General features: G+C 35.8%; 1 protein-coding gene across 4 annotated transcripts in view; it reads left to right on the top strand.

The window, feature by feature from the left end:
- The window catches only part of LOC100260076 (DNA topoisomerase 3-beta), a 71568-nt gene that overhangs the window by 11478 nt on the left and 37315 nt on the right, over positions 1–22775 (top strand). For 2 of the 4 annotated variants that reach the window (XM_010652099.3, XM_059737019.1), the window contains 3 exons: positions 4705–4798; positions 11259–11358; positions 17464–17707. In XM_010652099.3, coding sequence (XP_010650401.1) covers positions 4705–4798; positions 11259–11358; positions 17464–17707 — 438 coding nt within the window. The remainder of the gene's footprint in view (positions 1–4704; positions 4799–11258; positions 11359–17463; positions 17708–22775) is intronic. The other 2 variants (XM_059737020.1, XM_010652100.3) reach the window with 1 other exon arrangement.

The following is a 22775-nucleotide window of genomic DNA, read 5'->3' as shown; positions in this document are numbered from 1 at the left end:
GATCCTTTCTGAACCCCCTATGATTGCTACCAAAGAGAAGCTTTTTCCTATACTATAGTTACAAGTTTTTGTTGTGTTTTGGAATCAGGGAATTCAACAAGTAGAAGCTTCTTTGTTAAGCTTCAGACAAAGAGGTTGGGCTGTTCACTTCATTGATTTGACTTCACTTTACTTAAGATTAAAGATAGGGATCAGGTGGGAAGTGAAGACTTGTTCTGTAGACAGTGAGTGAGCAACAAGCTATTGCTTTGACGAGCAACAAGAACCTGCTCCTATCAAAATGAAAAGCAGCAAGCTCTGCATGGAGAAGCAAGCCCCTTTCAGAGAAAGCCATTGTGTACTAGGGCATTGACACTTGTGCACCTGTAAACTACATGCTTTAGCTTTGAGGCCCCTACTTTCTTCATAATAAAATAAAAAAATACCAAAGAAAGGGAAGAAGAAATCCTTCCAGTTTTCAAAAGTGAATTTATAGATCTGACCTAGATTCCTTTTGAACCTAGGTTTTCAAAGCTTTTGGGCATTTCATTCCTTTAGGACGTCTGCTTCTCTAGAGTACATAGGCTTCTTCATGTTTTTTAATAAGATTGAAATGTGATATATTTGTTAGTAAAATCTTATGAAAAATGAAAAGAAGGGTACAGATGGTAGTTTGTATTATTATTAAAGATGAGAATCATAGTGGGTTTTAAAAACCCATCATCTCCTTTAGTTTTTCAAAACCCACATTTTGTGGGTTATAGTTCCCTAGTGGGGATAGATTCATTCCCAAGAAAAGGAATGGTTTGGATGGGAATACAACACCCATTCCCACTCCTCAATTCCACAAACCAAATGAGGCCTAATTGTCACATGACTTTTTAAGCAATGGAAGGTTTCTTTGAGTTCATAGAGGAGTCCAGTTTGTTGGATATTCCATTGTGGGAAGGTCCTTTACTTGGTGTGGGGGCCAATATGGGCAATCCATATCACCCTAAGACTGCTTCAAATTTCAATTAGGCTTCCTGCATATAGTTGCTCTCGCTTATGGTCCAAGATGAACTTCATCATTTGCATATTCCACCACTACTGTTGGATAGCTTTGTTTAGTGGTCCAAAGGTCCCTTTCCCCTTTTTGTCTCACCACCCTATTTGCAATGTTCAAGGTCTCCTCACTTGTTGAGTGAAACATGTGGAGAAGAAACGTTGAACTCACCCATTCACTGTAGTTTGCCTCTTTGGTATCACTATTGAACGTATTTTCACCATCGGGGAAATTTGTATCATATGCATGAATCTTCCTCCTTTGCTTTGTTGAGGTTCACATGCATAAATTTTCCCCCCTTTTGGCTGTATAGGCCATCCTCATAGGTAATTTTGTGCAGTTGATGATGTACCAGCCATCTGATTCCATCTCTCCAACTTTGGTGTGATTGGAGATCCAATAACGTGTTCTGTTAATTTCAACCTTATACTTCCACTGCCATCTCATTCCCTGCTCTCAAAAGTTTTTCTTTCAAATGATGCACAACCTATTTATCATCAGTTCCTTAGTTTCTACCCAGTTCTTGGGTGTCCATGGTGTGCGATGGTCTAACTGCATTGTTCACGAGTGAGAAGCCAAGCTAATTGCAAACATTGTGCCAAATACTGTAGTTATTAATGTCTTCATCTTTCTTCTTTTTCTTCTTCACCTTTGCCTTCATAACTGGCTTTTCTGTTGCCTCATTAGCTCATAGTTGTTGCTTTCTATTTTTTTTTTCTTTTTTTCTTTTCTTTTCCTTTTTTCATATGAGAACATATTAATAATGAAGAAATTCTTCTTCGTAACCTTTGCCTTCTAACTAGCTTCTATGTGGCCTAATTAGCTCATAGTTTTTAATTTTCATTTTTATTTTTTCAAATGAGAAACATATGCTTATTAATAATGAAATTCCGGGAGGAAAGATCTATCCTTCAGACTAAACAGTATATGATAATTATGAAAGAAATGGATGACCCTCAAAGACCCTAACAAGGAATCCTATTCGTCTTGGGAAACCCTCGAGTCAAAATTCCTTGATGAAACCCAATCTTATCATATGACCTGTCCTCTTTGTTACTCTTTTTGCATAATGGATATCTCTCTTTGTTCCTTCCTGGTTAAAGGGTTTGGACTTTGTTTTTCTTTGGTTTCCTTTCATCATCGTATTTATTTTATTTTATTTTTTATTTTTTATTTTGCATTCTTGCCTTTCATCAGGAAAATTTTTAGCTGGAAATCCAGTTCTATAAAAAATTTTGAGATTTCATATGGTTTGTGGTATGTAAAAGGGTTAATGCAAACAATTTGCCACAGAAAGGAGGGCCTTTCTAGCTCTTTGCTCAAGTGTTATGCCTTTTTCTTTGAGAGTGAGGAACAAGTGGATCATATTTTCTACATTATCCTAGGCCTTGGGGTTATGAAATAATCTATTTTGGTTGGTGGGTTTGTCTAAGGCTCTCCCCATGGGTGTTGCAAATTTAATGCTTATTGTTTTTAAGATTTCAGTGTAGTCCAAAAGGTAGAGATATTTGGTGGGGTTTATTTTTGCTACTTTGTTGGTTACATGGTCAGAGAGGATTGCTATTTTGTAGGAACCTGTTCCTTCCTTACATCTCTTAGGGAGGAGGGTGGGGAATGGGGTAAACTTCAGAAACAAATCACTCAATGATATGAATTTTAAGTACAAATGAAGGACGGGAAATTGTTCCAAAAATACAAAGGCTGATCAAATAAAGAGGAAATGCCTTACAAAAGGGATAAAACAAGAACATGTACAAAATATAGCAACAATGTATAACTAAAGGGGGTAAAAAATCCCCTACAAAAGAAACCATTTGCTTGGCCTTCCTGTTGTTATGATTATGGTAGATTGAAGAGGTTTTCGATAGTAGTATGTAGCAGGCTAGGTTTTCAATTTCCTGGAAGCCCCTCCTCTCTTTGGGGATACATAACCTTTGAGTGGGAGGGAATTTGATAATGGTTATCTCTTGGCATCTTAAGGAAGAACGATTCTTGCCTGCTTGGAGGTGGGATGCATGCATTTACAAAATACTAGTTCTTTCCATGGTGTTGGCCATCCAAACTGTGGGTTGTTAGCTTAGTGAGGAGCTTCATGACTAGAGTTATTTATTTATTTTTATTTTTTACTTTTGTTTTACCTTATTATTATTATTAGCAGTAGTAGTAGTAGTAGCAGTAGTTTAAGGGTTGGGGTGGGTTTGTGGGAGGTTCTAGTTTTGAGTCACAGTGGGGATAGAAATAGAAAAAGAAAAAAAGAAAAAAAAAGGGTTAACCCATCAAAAAAGGGGGTCTAGTCTTTTTGGAGTCCCTTGGTGGTTGATTTATATTTTCTCTTCCATCCTCTGTTGCTCCTTATTTCCCCTTTTTATATAAAATAGTTTTTTGTAGAGGTGGCATTTGTGTTGTATTGTATTTGGTCCATCTTTGTTCAAGATAAATATTTATCCTTAACTTGTTCTATGCACCTAATCTAAATCTAAATTTGGCCTTAAAATAAAAAATGTTAAATATCTGTAGCCACTTAAAAGTTGTTTAAAGAATTTTATTAAGCTTTTAAAGATATTTTTATTTTAAAAAATGTGGCATATTTTGAATTTGAATTTGAATTTGGTTATCAGTTGTTCTCATTGACAATTTCCATTTTTAAAAATGTAATAAATGCTTGAACTTGAACTATTCTTGCTTCTGTATGAAACATGGAATGAGAGATAAATGTAGATTAAAAAATGGATTGATATTTTGGAATGCAGAGTCCTTTTCCTTTTGCAATCGTATCTTTGATGGTCCTATATAAGTGGATTGGGTTAGGGTGTCTACTCCTTGTCCATCTTGATCCTGGTGGAGTGTTTAGGTTCTAAGTAAGGCGTGGTCACCCTTTTTTTGTGTTTCCCTCACCTTACTTTTTGGTCTTATTGGCTTTGTGTATGCATTGTGTATACTCCTTTGCACCTCCATAGGTGCTTTTAATACAACTGCTCTTTTATCTATCAAAAAGAAAAGAAAAGAAAAAAAAGAACTACTCTTCTAAAGTGATGGAAAAGACTTTATTTGTAGGGTAAAGCTAAAATGGTTGAGTAGAATACTCTTTCAAACTGGTCTTCAAACCTCTATTTAAAATGGAAAACGTTTTCTTTGTAGTGGCTTTATTTGTTAGATGAGAAAACAGCTGAAATACTGGTACTTATACTACATTTGAAATCTAAACTCAGACACTGGCTGGTGCAGCTAGTTTAACAATATTAGTATGGGCCTGTTCATGTGTTGCTGGCACATAAAGTTGCAGAATCTCCCCCCCCCCCCCCTCCTCTCTCTCTCTCTCAACACACACTTCTCCACCGCGTATGTCCTTATTTATTTATCTGTTATACTTTTTATTTTGTCTAATCTAAGCTATTCTATATGTGATATCTATGGCTGTCAGTGATGATTCAGTCTTGCAGTTTAGTACGAAAATGAGTTCTTTTGTAAAATCTTAATGCTGCCACAGTCATTATTAATGTGACATAATACTTGGATTTAAGTAATTACGTTTGGATAACTGCTTATATTCTGCTAGTTTTAAGTTGAAATGCTAGTTTTCATCTGGTAAAATAGTTGGTTCATTGCATGCTTCACCTCAATAACTTATTGGTTTAGATTTCTAAATATATATTTTTTTTCCTTTCTACATCCAAATCTAGTGTAGATTTTCCTGCAAAATATCAAGACTGGACGGTTACAGATCCTCTGGATCTTTTCCAAGCTCCAATTCTTAAGGCAGAATCAAACCCAAAGGTGTGGCTTTCTTGTTCTTTTCTATCTATTCCTTCCTTCTCTCTATTTCTTCTTTTATTTTTGAAGTCCTTGACATGTAAAATGCTACCATGAGAAAAAAAATTTGTACCTCACTAACAAGATATTGATGTTCTTTAGTGTAATAACTAATAAGTCTAACGACATTGGTAGGCAGAATCTTTTAGATGGTTCAGTGTCCATTTTGATAGTTAAAAAGGCACATTATATATATAGTTAAATGCAAAGGTTTTGTAGGACTATCAAAATCATTACCATTTATGTTTGTTACTTAGGGATTGTGTTATGAATGTTTGGTTCTACCATTATGTTTGTTACTTTGGGATTGTATTATAAACGTTTGGTTAAAGAAAGTTATTGGCTTCCTCACTTGACCAACCTATTAGCTTCTTTACTAGGAGCTAAGCTTTCACAAGATAATATCCAATGATAATATCTGCAAGACCCTCTATAACCTCTGGTTGTTCTTGATACTTTCCCATTTTATTATATTTTTTGTTGTTGTCCCCCTGGCTTGGGAAGAAAACCTTCTAGTTAGCGGCTGTTTCAGATTCTTTTCATCCTTCAAAGTGAATTGGACGCTTTATCAACATCTCTAATGATATGTTACCATTTGCCATTGATTTTCAGCTCTCATTCCAGTTTAAAATTGGGGAATAGTTTTTTTGTGTATCTTCAACTCCCTTACATCGAATTTTCATTTCATCAAACTTATTTAAAAAAAGGTAGGTATTTTTTTTGTAACTTTTTTTTTTCTTCAAAAAAGGTTGTCCCAATAAACAATTAGTGGTTGTCCTAAAATTCTATGATTGGTCTCCACACTTGTTCGTGAAATTTGAGCTTGTCCAATAAATTTCATATAGCAAATTGAACCCCCTTTTCATTTGACATGTCAGACCAACCAAAGTACCTTTCCAAGGTGGCTAAGCAATCTAAATAGGCTTGGTGCATTAATTTTTCTAGCAAAATCTAGTACTTTTATGGGTACCTTATTTGTAATATCACTAGCCATGTGTTGATCATGCCTCTCAATCCAATTTAATTCCCTCGCATCATTCGTCATATCCAAGAGAGTGGGTTGTGACATTTAAGATGATGTCTTGCCCTAACATCACTTGTTGGAGGTGGATCTAAACCAACCCCCCCTTTGCTCTACATTATCCTCAACACATGCTCCGTTGTCTTTGTAGCCATTAGTTGCTAGTTTGGAAGTATTAGTGGCTGAATCTTTAGTGTTGTAATGATTTAAGGAAGAATGAAATTAGGGAAGTTGTGATTTTTTAAAAAAGAATTAGGTAATCCGGTGATCAAAGGGATTTGTTGTAATTGAGTTAGAAAAGTTCTTTATTTAGGTGCTAGGATTTTTGTATATATATGAGTCCTTGTATAGGTAAAAAATTAAGGAAAATAATTTTATACATTTCATTCCTTCCATATCTTTTCTTCTACATGGTATCAAAGCCTTAGGCTTGTCAATCTGGGAAGAGAAGATTTTCTTTTTCGGCTTTCATTGCAAGTTGAAGATTGGAGTTGACCTTCATTGTTGACTTCAAAGTTCGAGTTGAAGACTATAATCGTCCTTCATTGTCGACCACAAAATTTCCTTTTATCTGAGTCAAGCCATTAAAACAAACAGGAAGCGAACGTAGGGCCAAAGAAATCGTCGCCATCAAGCTGTCGCCCTCACACCACTGTCATGCCATTGAAATAGCGTTGCAACCCTCGTTTCTACCTTGCATTGCTGTCGTCCCACTAAAGTCACGCCATCACCCTCAATCTCCTTGCATCAGTGAAGATCCACCGTCGTCATTACTGATAGAGAGAGAGAGCCCTCGCCCTCACTGCAAACCAAGATCGCGAACCTTTTGCTTTCGCAACAGAAGATCTAGCGACTACAAGGTATTTTCAGCCTGGATTCTCGAATCTTTTGCTTGTTGGGTGGTGGCAAACAATGCGGCTTGCGTTGCAGGAGATGCTCACCTGTAGGGCCCGACCTGCTTCCTACCTGAAAGAACCACTCACAGCTAGTTGGACTAGTGTGGTGGAGGAAAGATTTTAGAAAGGGATTGCTTTATGGAATATATATATATATATATATATATATATATATATATATATATATATATATATATATATATATATATATATATATATATATTTTTTTTTTTTGATCAGAAATGAAGAAAAATATATTAAGAGAAGAAAAGATACAAGAGAAGGAAGAGATACAAGAGAAAGAGAAGAAACAAGAGAAGGATGAGAGGTCCTTTCCACAAAAACAAAAACTGAACAAAAGAGAAAACACCCAACTTTAGAAAACTAAATACAAATAAAAACCCCAACACTCTCAAACTTTTGAAAGGCAAACCGTAGTTCAGTTGAGTTGTAAAACACTAAGAGGAACTCTGCTATAAATTGCAGTACAAGAGGCCCAAAGAGAGGAATAGAAAAGAAGTAAGTCCCATAACATCTCTTCTGTTCTCCCCTTATCCTCAAAAATCCTATTGTTTCTCTCTTGCCACACCATTCATAACAAAGTGAGGCAAGTGATTTGCCAAAGTGTCTTGCCTCTTAATGAATTCCCCTAACCTTTAAAAGCAATAACCATCATGTCCACAATACTCCTTGGAGGGATCGAAGCCAACCCTGCTAGATTGAACAGCTTGTGTCAGAGTCCAATGGTAATAGGACAATGAAGAAAAAGGTGGTCGATCGATTCTCCATTTCCTTTGCAAAGAATGCACCATTGAGGACAGAGGGATTTGTAGGGTCTTCTCAATTGCAACTTGTCATTGGTGTTTACCTTCCCATGTACTACTAACCAAGCGAGGGCCTTAACCTTTGAGGGGGCTATTGAACTCCACAAAAACTTGGCCGGAAGGAACAAGATAGGATTTGAGACTTTTGACAAGGCCAAGAAAAAAGATTTCATTGAAAACAAGCCTGATGATGGCAAAGACCAAGCTCTTGAATCTGCCAAAGAAGGAGAGAAAAACATTGAACTAAGGGAGGATATGATTCTCTGAAGGAGATCAATTTCTGTATCAGTAAGATTACGACGAAAATTAAAATTCCAAGACAGTGGAATGGAATTGCTAAGGACATTTGAGACAGTGAGGTTTTTCACAAAAATAACTCTATAAAGACCAGCAAATTGAGAGCACAAAGTTTGGTTACTTATCAAAAAGAGGAAGGCAAACTCTAATAAAAAAAAACTTTGTTCAGCTTGTTGATTTTCTTCATGCCTCTTTTTGTTGTTTCAAAGAGGATAGGTGCTAGATTGGAAAAGATTCAAAGAGTTTTTCTAGAAGGAGGAGAGGCTTTGGAGCATAAGTAGCATCTAGTGAATTGATCCATAGTTGCATGGACAAGTGGAAAGGGGGTTTGGGTAGCAAAAACTTATCCACCATTAATAAGCTCTTCTTGGGAAATGGTGTTGGTGATTTGTGAGTGAAAGGAATCCTCTTTAGAAAAGGGTGATTGGAGGGAAGTATGAGCAAACGGGTGATTGGTGTTCTAGAGAAGTGAGGGAGGGCTATGGAGTGGGTGTGTGGAAGGCAAGCAAGGGTGGATGGGAGGTTTTCAACGGTAGAATAGGTTTCAAGATGGGTTACGAGAATAGGGTGAAATTTTGGAAGGACAGGTGGTGTAGGGGCACTCCTTGGAGGGAGATTTTATTTGAGCTCTACTCTATGGCCTCTACACAAAATGAATGGGAAATTGATGTATAGGAGTGGGGTAGCTAGAGCCCTAAGTTTTTGAGATAGCTGCATGATCGGGAATTAGAGGTAGAAGTATTTTTTGGAAGATTATAAGAGCAGTCCAGTAGTATGATCACTGAAGATAATTTTGTTTGGTTGAACATGAGGAATGACATTTTTTCAGTTAAGTCCTTTTCCTCTTTGTCATATGGGAGAGGGGGTGGGTGTTTTGTTTGACATAGTCTGGAATTCTTGGTTGCCATCGAGGGTTAGCTTCTTTGCTTGGGAAGCTGACTTAGGTTAGGATACTAGCTTTGGATTAGCTCATATGTAAGGGTTGAAAGATTCTAAACAGATGTTACATGTGAAAAGAAAAAGAAACAATTGATCATATCCTCCTTCATTGCTCAAAAGTAGTCTTTTTGTGGCAGTTGATTTATGGTTTTTTAGGTGTTCAATGGGTGATGCATTCTTCAATTAGAAGTGCCCTTTTGAGATGACACGGGTCCTTTGTAGGAAAGAAGAGAAAAAAGGCTTGGGAGGTTGCTTCATGGTGTTTGTTTTGGACCATTTAGAGGAGGAATAGGAGAGATTTTGGAATTGTGAGTGGACCAAGCAATTAAACATTCATTCTTGTAAATCTTTTTAGAAGGAAACTCTCCTTGGGTGGCATGGAGCGTTTGTGGGGAAAACCTGTAAAAAGGCTTGGCAAATGACCCCCTTATTTATTTTTTGGTCAATTTGGAAGGAAAGGAATTTGTTAGTTTTTGGGAATGAGGAGCTTTCGCTTTAAAGACTGAAATATTCTTTTGTATGTAATCTTTGGTCTTGGGTTAGGGTGTTTATAGTTTTGAGCCCTTCTTCTCTTGTTAGCTTTTTTGATTGGCTAGGCTCTAAGTAAGGGAAGGTGAAGTGTTTTGTTTCTTTCCTCCCCCCTTGGTTTTGAGCCTTTGGGCTGCTTTTGTATACTCCTTGTATACTTAGAGGGCACTGTTTTGGTGCTTCCTCTTTCCGTTTAATATAATTCCATTTCTCTATCAAAAAAAAAAAAAAAATCTTTTTAGAATGGATTAGTGTTTGTAGGGGATTATTCCTTTTCTGTATTAAACTTTGTGGATTGGTTAGGCTCTAAGTAGGGCTTGATTGCTGTTTTTTATGTTTTTTGCGCCTTTTGGCTTCCTTATATATATCGTGTATGCTTTCCCATGCTTGCTATGATTGATAATACAATTGTTATTTACTTATAAAAAAATTGTTCTTGAATTTGGATTTCTAAAGCGTCACCCTTCTCCATTATAATATAAATGTTGTCGATCTATCAACTTCTCCTAGACCTTGATCTACTTTTAGTTGCCGTGGTCCTATTTTTTTGGCTCTAGTATTAAATTTGATGCTATATTTTAAAAGTTCTAGTGCTATGTAAGTCTTTTCTTTGTTGTGTAGTGATATGGGATGTTAAAGAAGACAAAAGAAAAGAAAAGACAAGAGAAGACAAATCCTTGGCAATCACACCAAGCTTTCTAGCAAATTACACCTAGGAAACAATCACATTCAAGTAGGGGTGGGAATTTGTAAATACCTTTTTTATAGGCTGAATTGCTATGCTTTTTCAAGAATAAAGAAATATTGTTTCAAATGGAAGGGGTTATCCATGTTTTTTCCTCTGTTATTTCCCATGTTACATGGGTTTAGGTATGATTGTTGGGTGTGACTATGTGTCTGCTCCTTGGATGTTTAGGGACAAGGCTAAATGGACTTTTAACAACAAAATATAGGTACTTGGATATGGCATGGTTTAAAAAAAAAAAAAAGAACCAATGGGAAGCAAAAGCATGTTATTACTGAAAAAGTCCCCCTTTTTCCCTCTCTTTTCCCTAAATGTTCTTATTATAAATTATCCACAAACTATTTTAATGAAATTATTTAGAAATCAATCAAAAAATTGATAAAAGTGTTCTTTCTTTTTCTCTCTTATTCTTGAATATCTTCATAAAAAGCCAGAAAATTTATTACTTACAATGTGGTAGCACCTATTAAGGATAATTAAGAAAGACCAAAAAAAAAAGAGAGAAATCAATTACAAATCAAAGTAGTCATAATTGAAGCCAACTAGGACTATCTGATGAGGATCCCAACCCCTTGTGTCATGTGGTGTCGCCATGGTTATGTTAGGGGAAGTTTGAAGAATCCAGTTTATCACAGGTTATTTGTCTTTGAAGAATACATGTGCCTGGTTCGTTCTTCAGGCTTTATAACAGTCTGTCAGTTTTGCAGAACATTTGTTTTGTTTTGAGTCTTGACATATTTATGGGAACCTAACACTAAATGAGATTCTCAGTTTGGTTCTTGCTTTAATACCTAAACCATGATTATGCTATTCTACATTCTACTAGCCTGATGCTTGGGCTTAAAAGTTCTGTGCTGAATTTTCACTAGGTTGGTTTTTGAAAAGCAAAAATTTCTCTACTTTTCTTCTAAACTGCCTATGTTTCTTCTTCATCTAAAAAGAGTTTTATAAGTTTAAATGCTTTCATGAACTCTTCTGTATTATTTTTTCTAGTATGTTATATAATTCCCAAATCTCAAACCAGCATGTGGCATTGTGTTTAATTAGGTAAACAGTAAAAAATTGTCTGTTGATGTCTTATGCATTGATTGTGTATATTACCTTTGTTATGATGATTTTAATTTTAATTTTTTTTTTTATAAAAATATTTTCTGATTTTTCTGCTGGATTTAAGGCTCATATACGTAGGCATTTGAGTCAAGAAGCTCGTGATTGTGGTCATTTGGTTCTATGGTTGGATTGTGATCGTGAAGGAGAAAATATATGTTTTGAAGGTACCCTTTCTGTTTATCTTGACTGAAGTTCCTTAAAATACAGTATTCTCTAGTGCAATTTAAATTTCTTACTTGGTAATGTTTGATATCTCCAATTTGGATTTTTATGGTATTAGTTGTTATAGCATGTGCAGTGGTAATTTACTAGGATTCTAGGAATCAATATTGTTGATGTTTGATGTTTGTATACTTTAGAGAGATTTAGTTATGGGTATATGTGATGATGGTATATGTTATTGTTTGCTTTACATAGGTTGTGGTGCGGGTGCTAGGTGTCCAAGTCATGTAATCTCCAAATTTTATGATAAGGGAACTCAACCACAAAGGATCCAGATATTAGGTTTAGATATGTGGACACATCATGCATAAAGTAGTGCTAAAATTTTATGCCCATCACTTATATAATTGGAGCTTTACATTCCCAAGCTTAAGAAGTCCCAAAAGCGATATACTCCCGCTTATTTAACTTATATGTTCTCCCATATCCACCAAATAATGTATGTAGATTTGATGCTCTCTCTCTCTACCCCCTCCTCTTGGCTAGAGGGGAGGTACACACATCCCTGAACATTTTCAATGACGTGTTTTTTGTTGTTTTTATTTTTTTTTTCTGTGCTTGTTCTTGTGTGTGTTTTGTTTTGTCATTTTGAAATGCCTTGGAAGTTTTACATGTACAAGTGAAAGGGTTAAATAGAACATTCTCTAATTTATTGCATTGAAATCAAACCTTGACTTGCATTTTTCTTTATTTCTCATCTTTCTTCAATGCAATGAAATAGTTGTTTCTGATCAGGAAAAAAAAGAAAAAAAAAAATCACATGAATATTTCATTTTCTTTAAGGCTAACAATCTATGAACAAAAATTTGTTGGGGCATTTTAGACTGTTCTCTTTTGTCTTTTCTTATTTTTATTGCAAGAAATAATGAGTTACATTAAAAAGTGTCTAACGAAAGGGGGATTCACCCTATGTGAACAGGAAGTATACAATGAGTGCCTAAGGCACCAAGAACACCTTAGCTCCCCACCTAAACGGTTGATTAAATCCAGAAAAGGTTGAAATTTACAATTTGACACCAAATTAAGCCATGATGACAAAATATTTATAAAGAGATTTTTCAGTGTCACTTCCAAATCCCTCACCTTCAAAACATCTTTTCTCACTCTCTCCAAATGGACTAAAACAAGAAGTAGGAACAATCCTCCACTACCTCTTCTTGTGCTTTCCCACAAATTTTCTTTGCCAACCTGAAAACTCCTTGATTGCTCAGGGTAACACCTACAACACACCAGAAAGGGAGAGCACTGATAACAATATACTATTCACCACCCTACAATGAATGCAGATGTGGTTAGCTGATTCCTTATTCTGCTTGTAAAGGAAACACCAGCTCGCTAACAGTCAAACCCACCTCTTAAGCTGAACTGAACTAGGGATTTCTCCCAAGTAGCTTCCTAGGTGAAGAAATTGACTGTAGATGGGACCAATGGAACCCAAACTTCCTTGTAGGAAATGAATCCTGCTCCCTTTGACGAAAAAAATTGTAGAAAGATTTCATTCAAAAAATGCTATTTCTAGTTAGTCTCCATTCCAACCTTGTAACATGAGCACCTCTTATCACCAGAGACTGAATGCTCTGAATAAAATCTTGTACTGTTCCCAACTCCTGATATAGAAAATTTCTTCTAAAACAAGGGGACCAACAAACCCTAATCACCATCCCCCTCCCAAGAATCAGCTACAGCAAGAGGAAATACCAAACGAAATTGGAAAAGATTCCTTCTACAGGTGATTCCCACACCAAGGATCAAATCAAAACCTTGTCTAAGATCTATCACTGACACTTATGCTTGTAAAAGCTTGAAAAGCTTCCAATCTGATGTTAGGGCCTTGAAAGTTTTATCAGCATAGAAGGTTTTTATTTGTTGTATTTTCAGATGAGAGATTAATGAAGACTAAAGAAGAGGAAGAAAAAATGATAAGATAGATCCTTGACAATCACACCAGGGCTTCTAGGCCATCACAGCTAGGGTTTTCTAAACTCACACCTTTAAGAAGTTAGATAGATACTAAATTCTCAAAAATTTATATTAATAAAATTAAAATACTATGTAGTTTTATATAGATTCATGAAAATCCTAATCCTAATATGGCTAAAATAACATTTGGTAAAACAAAAAACTTAATACTTAATCACTTAAATTTTTTGGAATATTTATTCTTAGTAACATCAAACAATGAGCATCAAGAGAGACATGAGAGAGGAAGAGATGATGGTTATGGTGGAAAGTTGACAAAAAATTGAAGGTTTTGACCAGTGAGGGCACAGAATTTTTTTGAATTCAGAAAAAGTGATTTCTTATAACCTATTACTCTAAGTTGCTTTTAACTTTATGTAATATTGTTTAGTCATTTTATCAAACATATATAATATATTTAATGACTTAAGTAATTAAGTTGGTTTACTAAACTCCTTGTAAGGCTATTTCCTAGTAGGCGTATGTCTCCTTTTATAATTGAATTATGTACTAAAACAAATAAAAAGTTGACTGAAAATAATAAACCACAGATTATATACTCGAACAAATAAAAAATCTACTAAAAAAATAAACTACCAAAATCAATTCTAATAAAATTAAAAAAAGCATCTAAAACCAATTCTATTTTTTTTTTTTTTTGAAATCCTCTGACTAAAATTATGAAATGCTGAAAGTATTAGCCTACTTTGGTTGAATATATATATTTTTTCTTTTTCTTTAAAAAGTCTTTAAAGAGTGCTTTCCATGTTCTTCTCTATCATCTCTCCTTGGCTTGGGGAAACTCTTCAAAGGGTAAAACAAGTGATACCTCTCATAAAGTTCATGATTGAGAGTAGAAATTCATTGGAGGTAATCCAAGTACAATCAGAAAGAGCAAATAGCATGACCAAACTACTCATAAAGACTATTCCTTCAGCTTGAAGTTTATTTTCCATTCATTCCCCGGTCTCATTCTAACTTTGTGACAACCATTCTTCAACATATCATCGAGCTGATGTATTAGTAACTTGCATATGACTGTAATCTTCCTATCAAAAAAAATAAAAATATGACTGTAATCTTGTTTATCGCACAACGATCAAAATACATATGCCAACTATCATGCTTTTTAGGTATGAGGAAAGTTGCTACAACACATGGGCTAAAACTCCAGTTGCTTCTAGTTGCATACTGGTCTACAGGCTTTGATTCCAAATCTGATGCAGGACCGCAGAAATTCTAGCAGTACAGAAGATTTTTTTTTTTTGTTGTATAATGAGATGAGAGTTCAAAGAAGACAAAGGAAAAGGAAAATAGACAATTGGAAACCACAAGGTTCCTAGGCATTTACACCTAGGGCTTCCTAAGCAATTGTACTTAAGAAGAAACACAATCACACCTAAGCAGCTAGATGGCTACTGAATTCTTAAAAATTTATATGAATAAAATTGAAGTACTACATAGGTTCATATGGAGTCATATAACTTTTTTTCCTAATACGACTAGAACTTTATTTCTTACTAGAAAATGACTCATTTATTTTATCATACTAGACACTAAAATGAATACAAATTTGACTAAAAAAAGAAATTATTAAAACTAATTATAATTAAATTAAGAAAACTTGCAACTAAAATTGTGAAATGCTGAACTTACTAATCTATTTTTTGTTGAATAGTTTTCCCTTTCCTTTCGTAAGTCTTCAAAAGGTGTGTTCCACGTTGTTGTCCATCACAATCATTTTGAATAGCCTTCCATAGAGTAATGCCATACCCTTGCTTACATTCTTTCAAGACCCAACCCCATTCCACCACTCTAAATTTTCTTTGGATGACTCTTCTTCATTGAATATCCCTTTTTTAATCCCTCAAAAACCATTTTCCCACTCCAGGTTTATTAAGATCTGAAAGCTGTCTGATTCCTAGGTCTTGTTATTTTATTTAAACAAACAGTTGACCATTCAAACAAATTACACTTTCTCACAATTAAAGTTAATTGGGAAATTTTACTACATGCTTTTGATTAAAGTATGCCTTCCACCTTTGGACAAAAATTGCCTCTTCTAACAAATTAACCTTAACTCAAAATTAACTTTAAGGCCAAGTATTGGTTCAAAGCAAAACAAAACCTACCTCACAAACAAATTTTTTGATAAACATCAAAACAACAGTGAATCGTTTGCAAAAATAACTGTGAAATCCCATCCCCCACTCTACCTCTCCCCCCATCTTAAAACCTTAGATAAAACCACCCTCTATATACAAAATTTGATCCATCTTAGCCATTTTTTTCCCATTAGGTCTTCTTATTTTATCAAACAAATAGTTGATCATTTAACCAAATTATAATTTCTCACAATTAAAGTTAATTGGGAAAAATTTCTGTGCTTTTGCTTAAAAGTATGCATTCTACCTTTGGGCAAAAATTGCCTCTTCTAACAAACTAGCCTTCACTCAAAATTAACTTTAAGGCCAAGGATCGGTTCAAAGCAAAACAAATTGTCCTCACAAACAACAATTTTGATAAACATCACAAAAAAAGAGTGAATCATTTGCAAAAATAACTGTGAAATCCCATCCCTCACTCTACCTCTTCCCCCTCCTTAAAACCTTCGATAAAACCACCTGCTATATACAAGAATCGATCCATCTTCGCCAATTTTTTTCCCAAAGTTCGTTCTCTCCATAATTGGAAGTAAGAATTCCTAGTCAACATGATCATAGGCTTTTTCAATATCCAACTCACAACACTTCTTCCTTGAAAGACACCTAAAAGCTGGGCCTACAAATCCCAGGATCTGAATACAGGCAATCGACTTCATGAATATTGGATAACTACACCTTGTCTAACTTAATGCCATTGATGAGGTTACTTCTTTGTGTGCATTTCTGTTCCCTTCTTTAATATGTTTGGACTTATTTTTCCTATTTAAAAAAAAAAGTTTTTTTTTTTGGGATCATAAACAACCAACTCATTGAATTGAAATTTCATGTATATAGAAAGATGAAATATCCTTTCTAAATGCAGAACCTGACCAAAAAGTAAAGGGAAGGGAGTTATTTCAAGAGACCAACACTGATTAAAAGAAGACTTCAGGACTATTATACAAAGAATTACATATAAAAAATTATGTGGCTGCTAACCAGGGAGATAAATCCTCTATTGAAAGAAAAAAAAAGGAACTTTATGAATAAAAAATCTTGTTAAAATTAAAAAGATCCCAATGTTGAGTATCATCATGAAACCTGCTAAAAATGAGAGTCCTAAATCTTGATCATATTTAGCAAGAGTTCTTGCTAAAAGTAAATTTCTAAATCTAGGTGGTTAGTTTTTTTATGGGCATGATGGTCTAGTAGGATGCTTTGAGAGACTTTCGGTAGAGTACATACTTTCTGATATACCATGCATGTAGTTGACCATCTGAGAACTCCCTCAGCTCTGTTCTGCTATACCATAACTGGTCTGATGTTGAGATGGATCTTGAGTTTGTTGACCAAACTTGCATTAGGAATGTGATATCAGTTTCAGGCTTCTAAGGTTTTTTTAATTTTCATTGAGAGATTTTCAAGTAAAGATTATGACTCAAACTACTCATTTTTCTGTCCTGTTCAAGAATTAAGCACTTAAAAAATACTAAAAAAGAGAATAGAACTCTTTCTCTTCGAGTGTATGCCTCATGGACTAAGGGTTAGTCCATAGACATAATAATTCCACTAGTGTAATTGTATTTTCTTTCGTTTTGATGGAATTTAGCATATGTTCCATCTTCTCACTGGTTTTACTAAAGATATCAGGTCAAATTGTTTATGCGCTTGAGGATATTGATTGCTCCAGATTCAAATAATCTGTATGTTTATTTTATTGAAGCATATTTCAGTGTTTCTTGCTGGTTTTTTGAATCATTTTATAATCAAAGTCGTTTTTGATAAATGAATATTATGAGTTAGACTCGATGGAATTTGATCAATCTATAGACTCGATAGAATTTGATCAATCTATCATTGAGGAGAGAACTGAACCAATTCTCTTTTTCATTATCACCCGAATCATTGTTCATTGCCTAAGATTCTCTTTCCTTTTTTCCTCAGTTGTTGAGTGCACTGGTTTTCATGGAAATGAGGCTAGAAGAAGAGTATATCGTGCACGGTTTTCTTCTGTTACCGAGAAAGACATTTTGAAGGCCATGGACAACCTTGTTGAGCCAAATGAGGATGAGGCTAGGGCTGTAGATGCTCGGCAAGAGATAGATTTAAAAGTTGGAGTAGCATTTACACGATTTCAAACTAGTTATTTCCAAGGAAAATATGGCAATCTTGACTCCAGAGTTATCTCGTTGGTTTTCTTCCTTTCTCTTTCATATTGTTCTGGTGGTTATATATATATTGACTCTGTGTTTAACATGATTTCTTTTGGTTTTGGTATGCATATTTTTTTTAATGATTGGTAGAACTGTCTTGTTTCTTCTCAAAATTCATAAATAGCTTAAATATTAGCCGCACAAGCATATTCCAGATGTGATCAGATATTCTAATATAATATTTTGACTGTGAGAGGAAGAAACTCCAGGGGGAAGAAATGCAGAGATATTGTTAATATCATGCTTGCCTTTTGTCTTCATTCAGATCTAGAAGCCTCTGTGGAAATGCTTTCTGCTGCGTTTGTTGTATAGGATTAAATATGAATATGTACAGAATAATTGTATAAAAATAGCCTAGGAAATAATGTCTATGATTATGCTATCAAAGATAAATAAAATAAGTGAAGAATGCTAAGAAAGGAAAAAATCCTAGGAGATTCTATGTACAACTATAAAATTGTTACAGTTGATATGGGCTGGAAAAATATTCAATAATCTGCCACCCAAGTTGGCAGAATTTCCAACTGGCAGATTTTCCAACACTTGTGTTACTCTGCCGAAACAAATCTTGACTGGTCTATGTTTGCTCAATTGTTGCCTTTTCCTAAAGAATAGGAAGAAAAATGACAAAATCAACACAACAATGAGGAAAGTTGAAATTTATACTTCAGAAAACCCAGAAATTGGTAATGAACAGGAGCAAAAAAACATCAAAGGAAAATCAAAGTCAAATGTGGTGGAATATAGATGTCAAGAAAATTGGAATACTGAGGTGATTGTACAAGAAGATCTTGCTGGGGCTCATGTAAAAGAACTTTTGCGTCTTGAATGCAGAGGGTCTGCTTGAATGAAGCCCATGTGGTCTTCATTAGTAATTAATTGGCATCAAAATCTTGGCTTTAAACTCTACTATTTTCGTTTATCAATTGATACCCGTTACCACCCCCAACCTCATCCTTTCTGATGTAATAAAACAAGTTAGAAAGGAAACCCTAGACTAATCCCTCATTCTCCTATGACCTTTCCCAGAAAGAGTTTTGGCTAATCCTCCCAAAACTCTTATAAAGGCTTGGGTCACTGTTTTCATTCTTTTGTTCCTCCATTTGTCCTGTGTCTTAGACCAGTCTCCATGTTGGTTCTTGTTCTTCTTATTCCCTCAATAAAACTTGTGTCTGCACTAGTTTCCATGCTGGTAATGTAGAATTCCTAGCCTTTACAGTTTGGTATCCCAAGTGCATAGCTTGAAACCTGAATGTCATGAGTTGTAATGGATCCTTAACTTGTACTTTGAATCTGAATCAAACTGGAAATAAGTGCCTGGAACATCTTAGCATCAACTGAAACTTAAAACCTTGATTTGAACGATTCAAGTTTACATGATTTGAGGTTATTTCTAGACATGTGAAGACATTAACTGCCTTTGGGTACACTTAATTGATGGGAATCAGGTTTATCCATTCCAATCGTATTCTTGCATTTGGTGTGTTATTATGTGGAGATTCTCATTCTGCTTGAAATAAGACACTGAGAAAATGTGGGGCACTAGATTCTCCAGGTAGGCTGGTTTTTTAAATTCTTTAAGAAAATAAAAGTAACAAATATGTCCCATTTAATAATACAAATGATGAACGTGCCCTTGAGATTGTCTTATGAAAAACAAGAAATGATGCATGTCTGTTTTATAACTGTTGAAAGAGAGAGAGAGAAAACCTTAATTCTCATTCATATGTGGGTGTTTATAGTAAAGTACAAGGCAGATGGTTGTCTTAAGAGATACAAAACTAGGTTTGTTGCTAAAGGCTATGCTCAGACATATGGGGTTGATTGCCAAGAGACTTTCACACCAGTAGTTAAAATGAACACTGTGATAGTTTTACTCTCTATGACTATCCAATTTGATTGGGACTCACAATAGTTTGATGTGAAAAATGTGTTCCTACATGGAGAGCTCAAAGTAGAAATTTATATGGATCTTCCCCTTGTTTTTTATATGCATTTGAAAGGAGAAAAAATATTTAAATTGAAGAAAGCTTTATATGGGCTAAAACAATCTCTATGGGCCTCGTTTGGAAGATTTGTCAAAGTCATGATGACTGTTGGCTACAAACAAAGTCATGATGACCACACCATATTTGTTAAACACTTGTCCTCAAGGGGAGTGTTGAAAGAGAGAGAGAGAGAAACTTAATTTTCATTCATATGATTAACTTCTTACAATAGAGAAATATATATACAAGGCTAGGTTGAACTAACTACCATATATGTGACCTATATTAAGAAAGGAAAGAAAAATTATACATTATAAATACATTATATTCAACACTCCCCCTCAAGCTGGAGCATATATGTCATATGCACCAAGCTTGTTACAAATGTATTTAATCCTAGGACCTCTGAGAGATTTAGTGAAGATGTCTGCTAGTTGATCATTTGAATTAACAAAACTTATAGCAACACACCCTGATGCGATCTTCTCTCTAATGAAGTGACAGTCAACTTCAATATGCTTGGTCTTTTCATGAAAGACTGGATTGGATGCAATAGGTAATGCGGCCTGATTGCCACAGACTAGCTTTATCTGTCATCTTTTCCAAATCTCAATTCCTGAAGGAGTTGCCTCAACCATATGAGTTCACATATTGCCAAAGCCATAGCTCGATACTCAACTTCGGCGCTTGATCTGGCCACTACATCTTGTTTATTACTCTTCCAGGATATTAAGTTACCTCCAATAAAAACACAATACCTCGAGGTGGAACGCCTATCTGAGGGTGAACTAGCCTAGTCTGCATCTGTGTAACCAACAATTTGGGTATGACCCTTGTCTTCATACAACATACCTTGGCCTGGTGTTCCTTTAATATATCGAAGAATGCGGATCACAGCATCCCAATGGTTGTCACGTGGTGACTGTAGAAATTGACTAACCACACTCACAGGAAAAGAGATGTCTGGCCGAGTGATGGTGAGGTAGTTCAATTTGCCTACAAGTCGTCGATATCTCCCAGGATCTCTTAGAGGCTCCCCCTGTCCTGGTACAAGTTTGACATTTGGATCTATAGGAGTGTCAACAGGTTTACATTCTAACATACCTCTTTCTTCCAAGATGTCTAAGACATACTTCCTTTGTGACATAACCACACTTGAACTGAATTGAGCTATTTCAAGTCCCAGAAAGTACTTGAGTTTGCCCAAGTCTTTGGTTTGAAAGTGGTTGAAAAGGTGTTGCTTTAGTCTTTGGATACCCTCCTGATCACTACCTGTAATGACAATGTCATCCACATAAACTACCAAATAGATGCACTGGCTCGAAGAGTTATGATGATAGAAAACTGAGTGATTTGCTTCACTCCGAAGCATTCCAAACTCTTGAACAATTGAACTAAAACGCCCAAACCATGCTCGAGGAGACTGTTTCAAGCCATATAGAGAGCGGCGTAACTTGCACACTAAACCAGACTCCCCCTGAGCAACAAAACCAGGTGGTTGCTCCATATACACTTCCTCGAGAAGTTCACCATGAAGGAAAACATTCTTAATATCCAACTGATAAAGAGGCCAATGACACATAGTTGCCATGGAGAGAAATAAACGAACAGAAGCAATCTTGACAACAGGAGAGAAGGTGTCACCATAGTCACAACCATAAATCTGAGTATAACCTTTAGCAACTAAGCGGGCCTTAAGGTGATCAACCTGACCATCAGGACCAACTTTAACAGTGTAGACCCAACGACATCCAATTGTAGATTTACCAGGAGGTAAAGAAACAAGATCCCATGTGCCATTGGAGTGCAGAGCAGTCATTTCATCAACCATTGCCTGTTGCCACCCAGGATGAGAAAGTGCCTCATTAGTGCTCTTAGGAAGAGAAACAGAGGATAAAGTAGAGACAAAGACAGAATAGGATGAAGATAATCGATGGTAGCTAAAAAAATTATAAATAGGATGAGGATTACGAGTAGATCGATTACCTTTCCGAAGAGCAATAGGCAAATGGTCAGTAGATGATAGGGCCGGGGTAGGAGAAATCGGTGGGACAGGAGGTGAGTCATTAGGTACCTCAGCTGAAGAGAGAGGAGGAGCAACAACACGATGTCGACGATGATAAACCTGAAGAGGACAAGAGAGCGCATCTGAAGGGGGGGATATACAGGGAAATGACAATACTTCATAAATGGGAAGAGATTCAGAGGATGAGAAGAATGGAGAGTCCTCAAAGAAGGTGACATCAGCGGAGAGAAAATACGATGAGTGTCAGGGGAATAACAACAATAGCCCTTCTGAAGTCGAGAGTATCCCAAGAAGAGGCATTTTGTAGCCTTGGCGGAGAGCTTGTCCTGTCCAGGTGTGAGAGTATGAACAAAACAAGTACAACCAAAGACACGAGGAGGAAGGAAATAAAGAGGTTGGGCAGGAAAAAGGAGGGAATGAGGGATTTGGTCATGTAATATAGATGAGGGCATACGATTAATCAAGTAACAGGCTATAAGAACAGCATCCCCCCAAAAACGAAAAGGAACATGACTATGGAGAAGGAGGGTACGAGCTGTCTCAATAAGATGTCGATTTTACGTTTAGCAACCTCATTTTGTTGAGGAGTATGAGCATAAGATGATTGATGGAGGATCCCATGTTGGGACATAAAATAAGTGAAGGGTGTAGAAAAATATTCCCGAGCATTGTCACTGCGTAACACTCGAATAGAAACATTGAATTGTGTTTGAATTTCAGCATAAAATTTCTGGAAAATAGAGAATAACTCAGCTCGATTTTTCATTAAAAATAACCGAGTACATCTTGAATAGTCATCAATGAAAGTGACAAAATACTGAAATCCTAAAGTAGACGTGGTCCGACACAGACCCCAAACATCAGTGTGGACAAGTTCAAAAGGAGACTTTACCCGATTATTCAAACGCTTTGGGAACGAGACACGAGTATGTTTCCCAAGCTGACATGACTCACATGCAAGCGACGGCAAAGTGGAAAAACGAGGGACCATCTTCTGGAATTTGGAGAGACTAGGATGACCGAGACGAT

The sequence above is a fragment of the Vitis vinifera genome, chromosome 5 (genome assembly GCF_030704535.1).
Source record: "Vitis vinifera cultivar Pinot Noir 40024 chromosome 5, ASM3070453v1".
NCBI classification, from domain to species: Eukaryota; Viridiplantae; Streptophyta; class Magnoliopsida; order Vitales; family Vitaceae; genus Vitis; species Vitis vinifera.
This window is presented reverse-complemented; position numbering and strand designations above follow the sequence as displayed.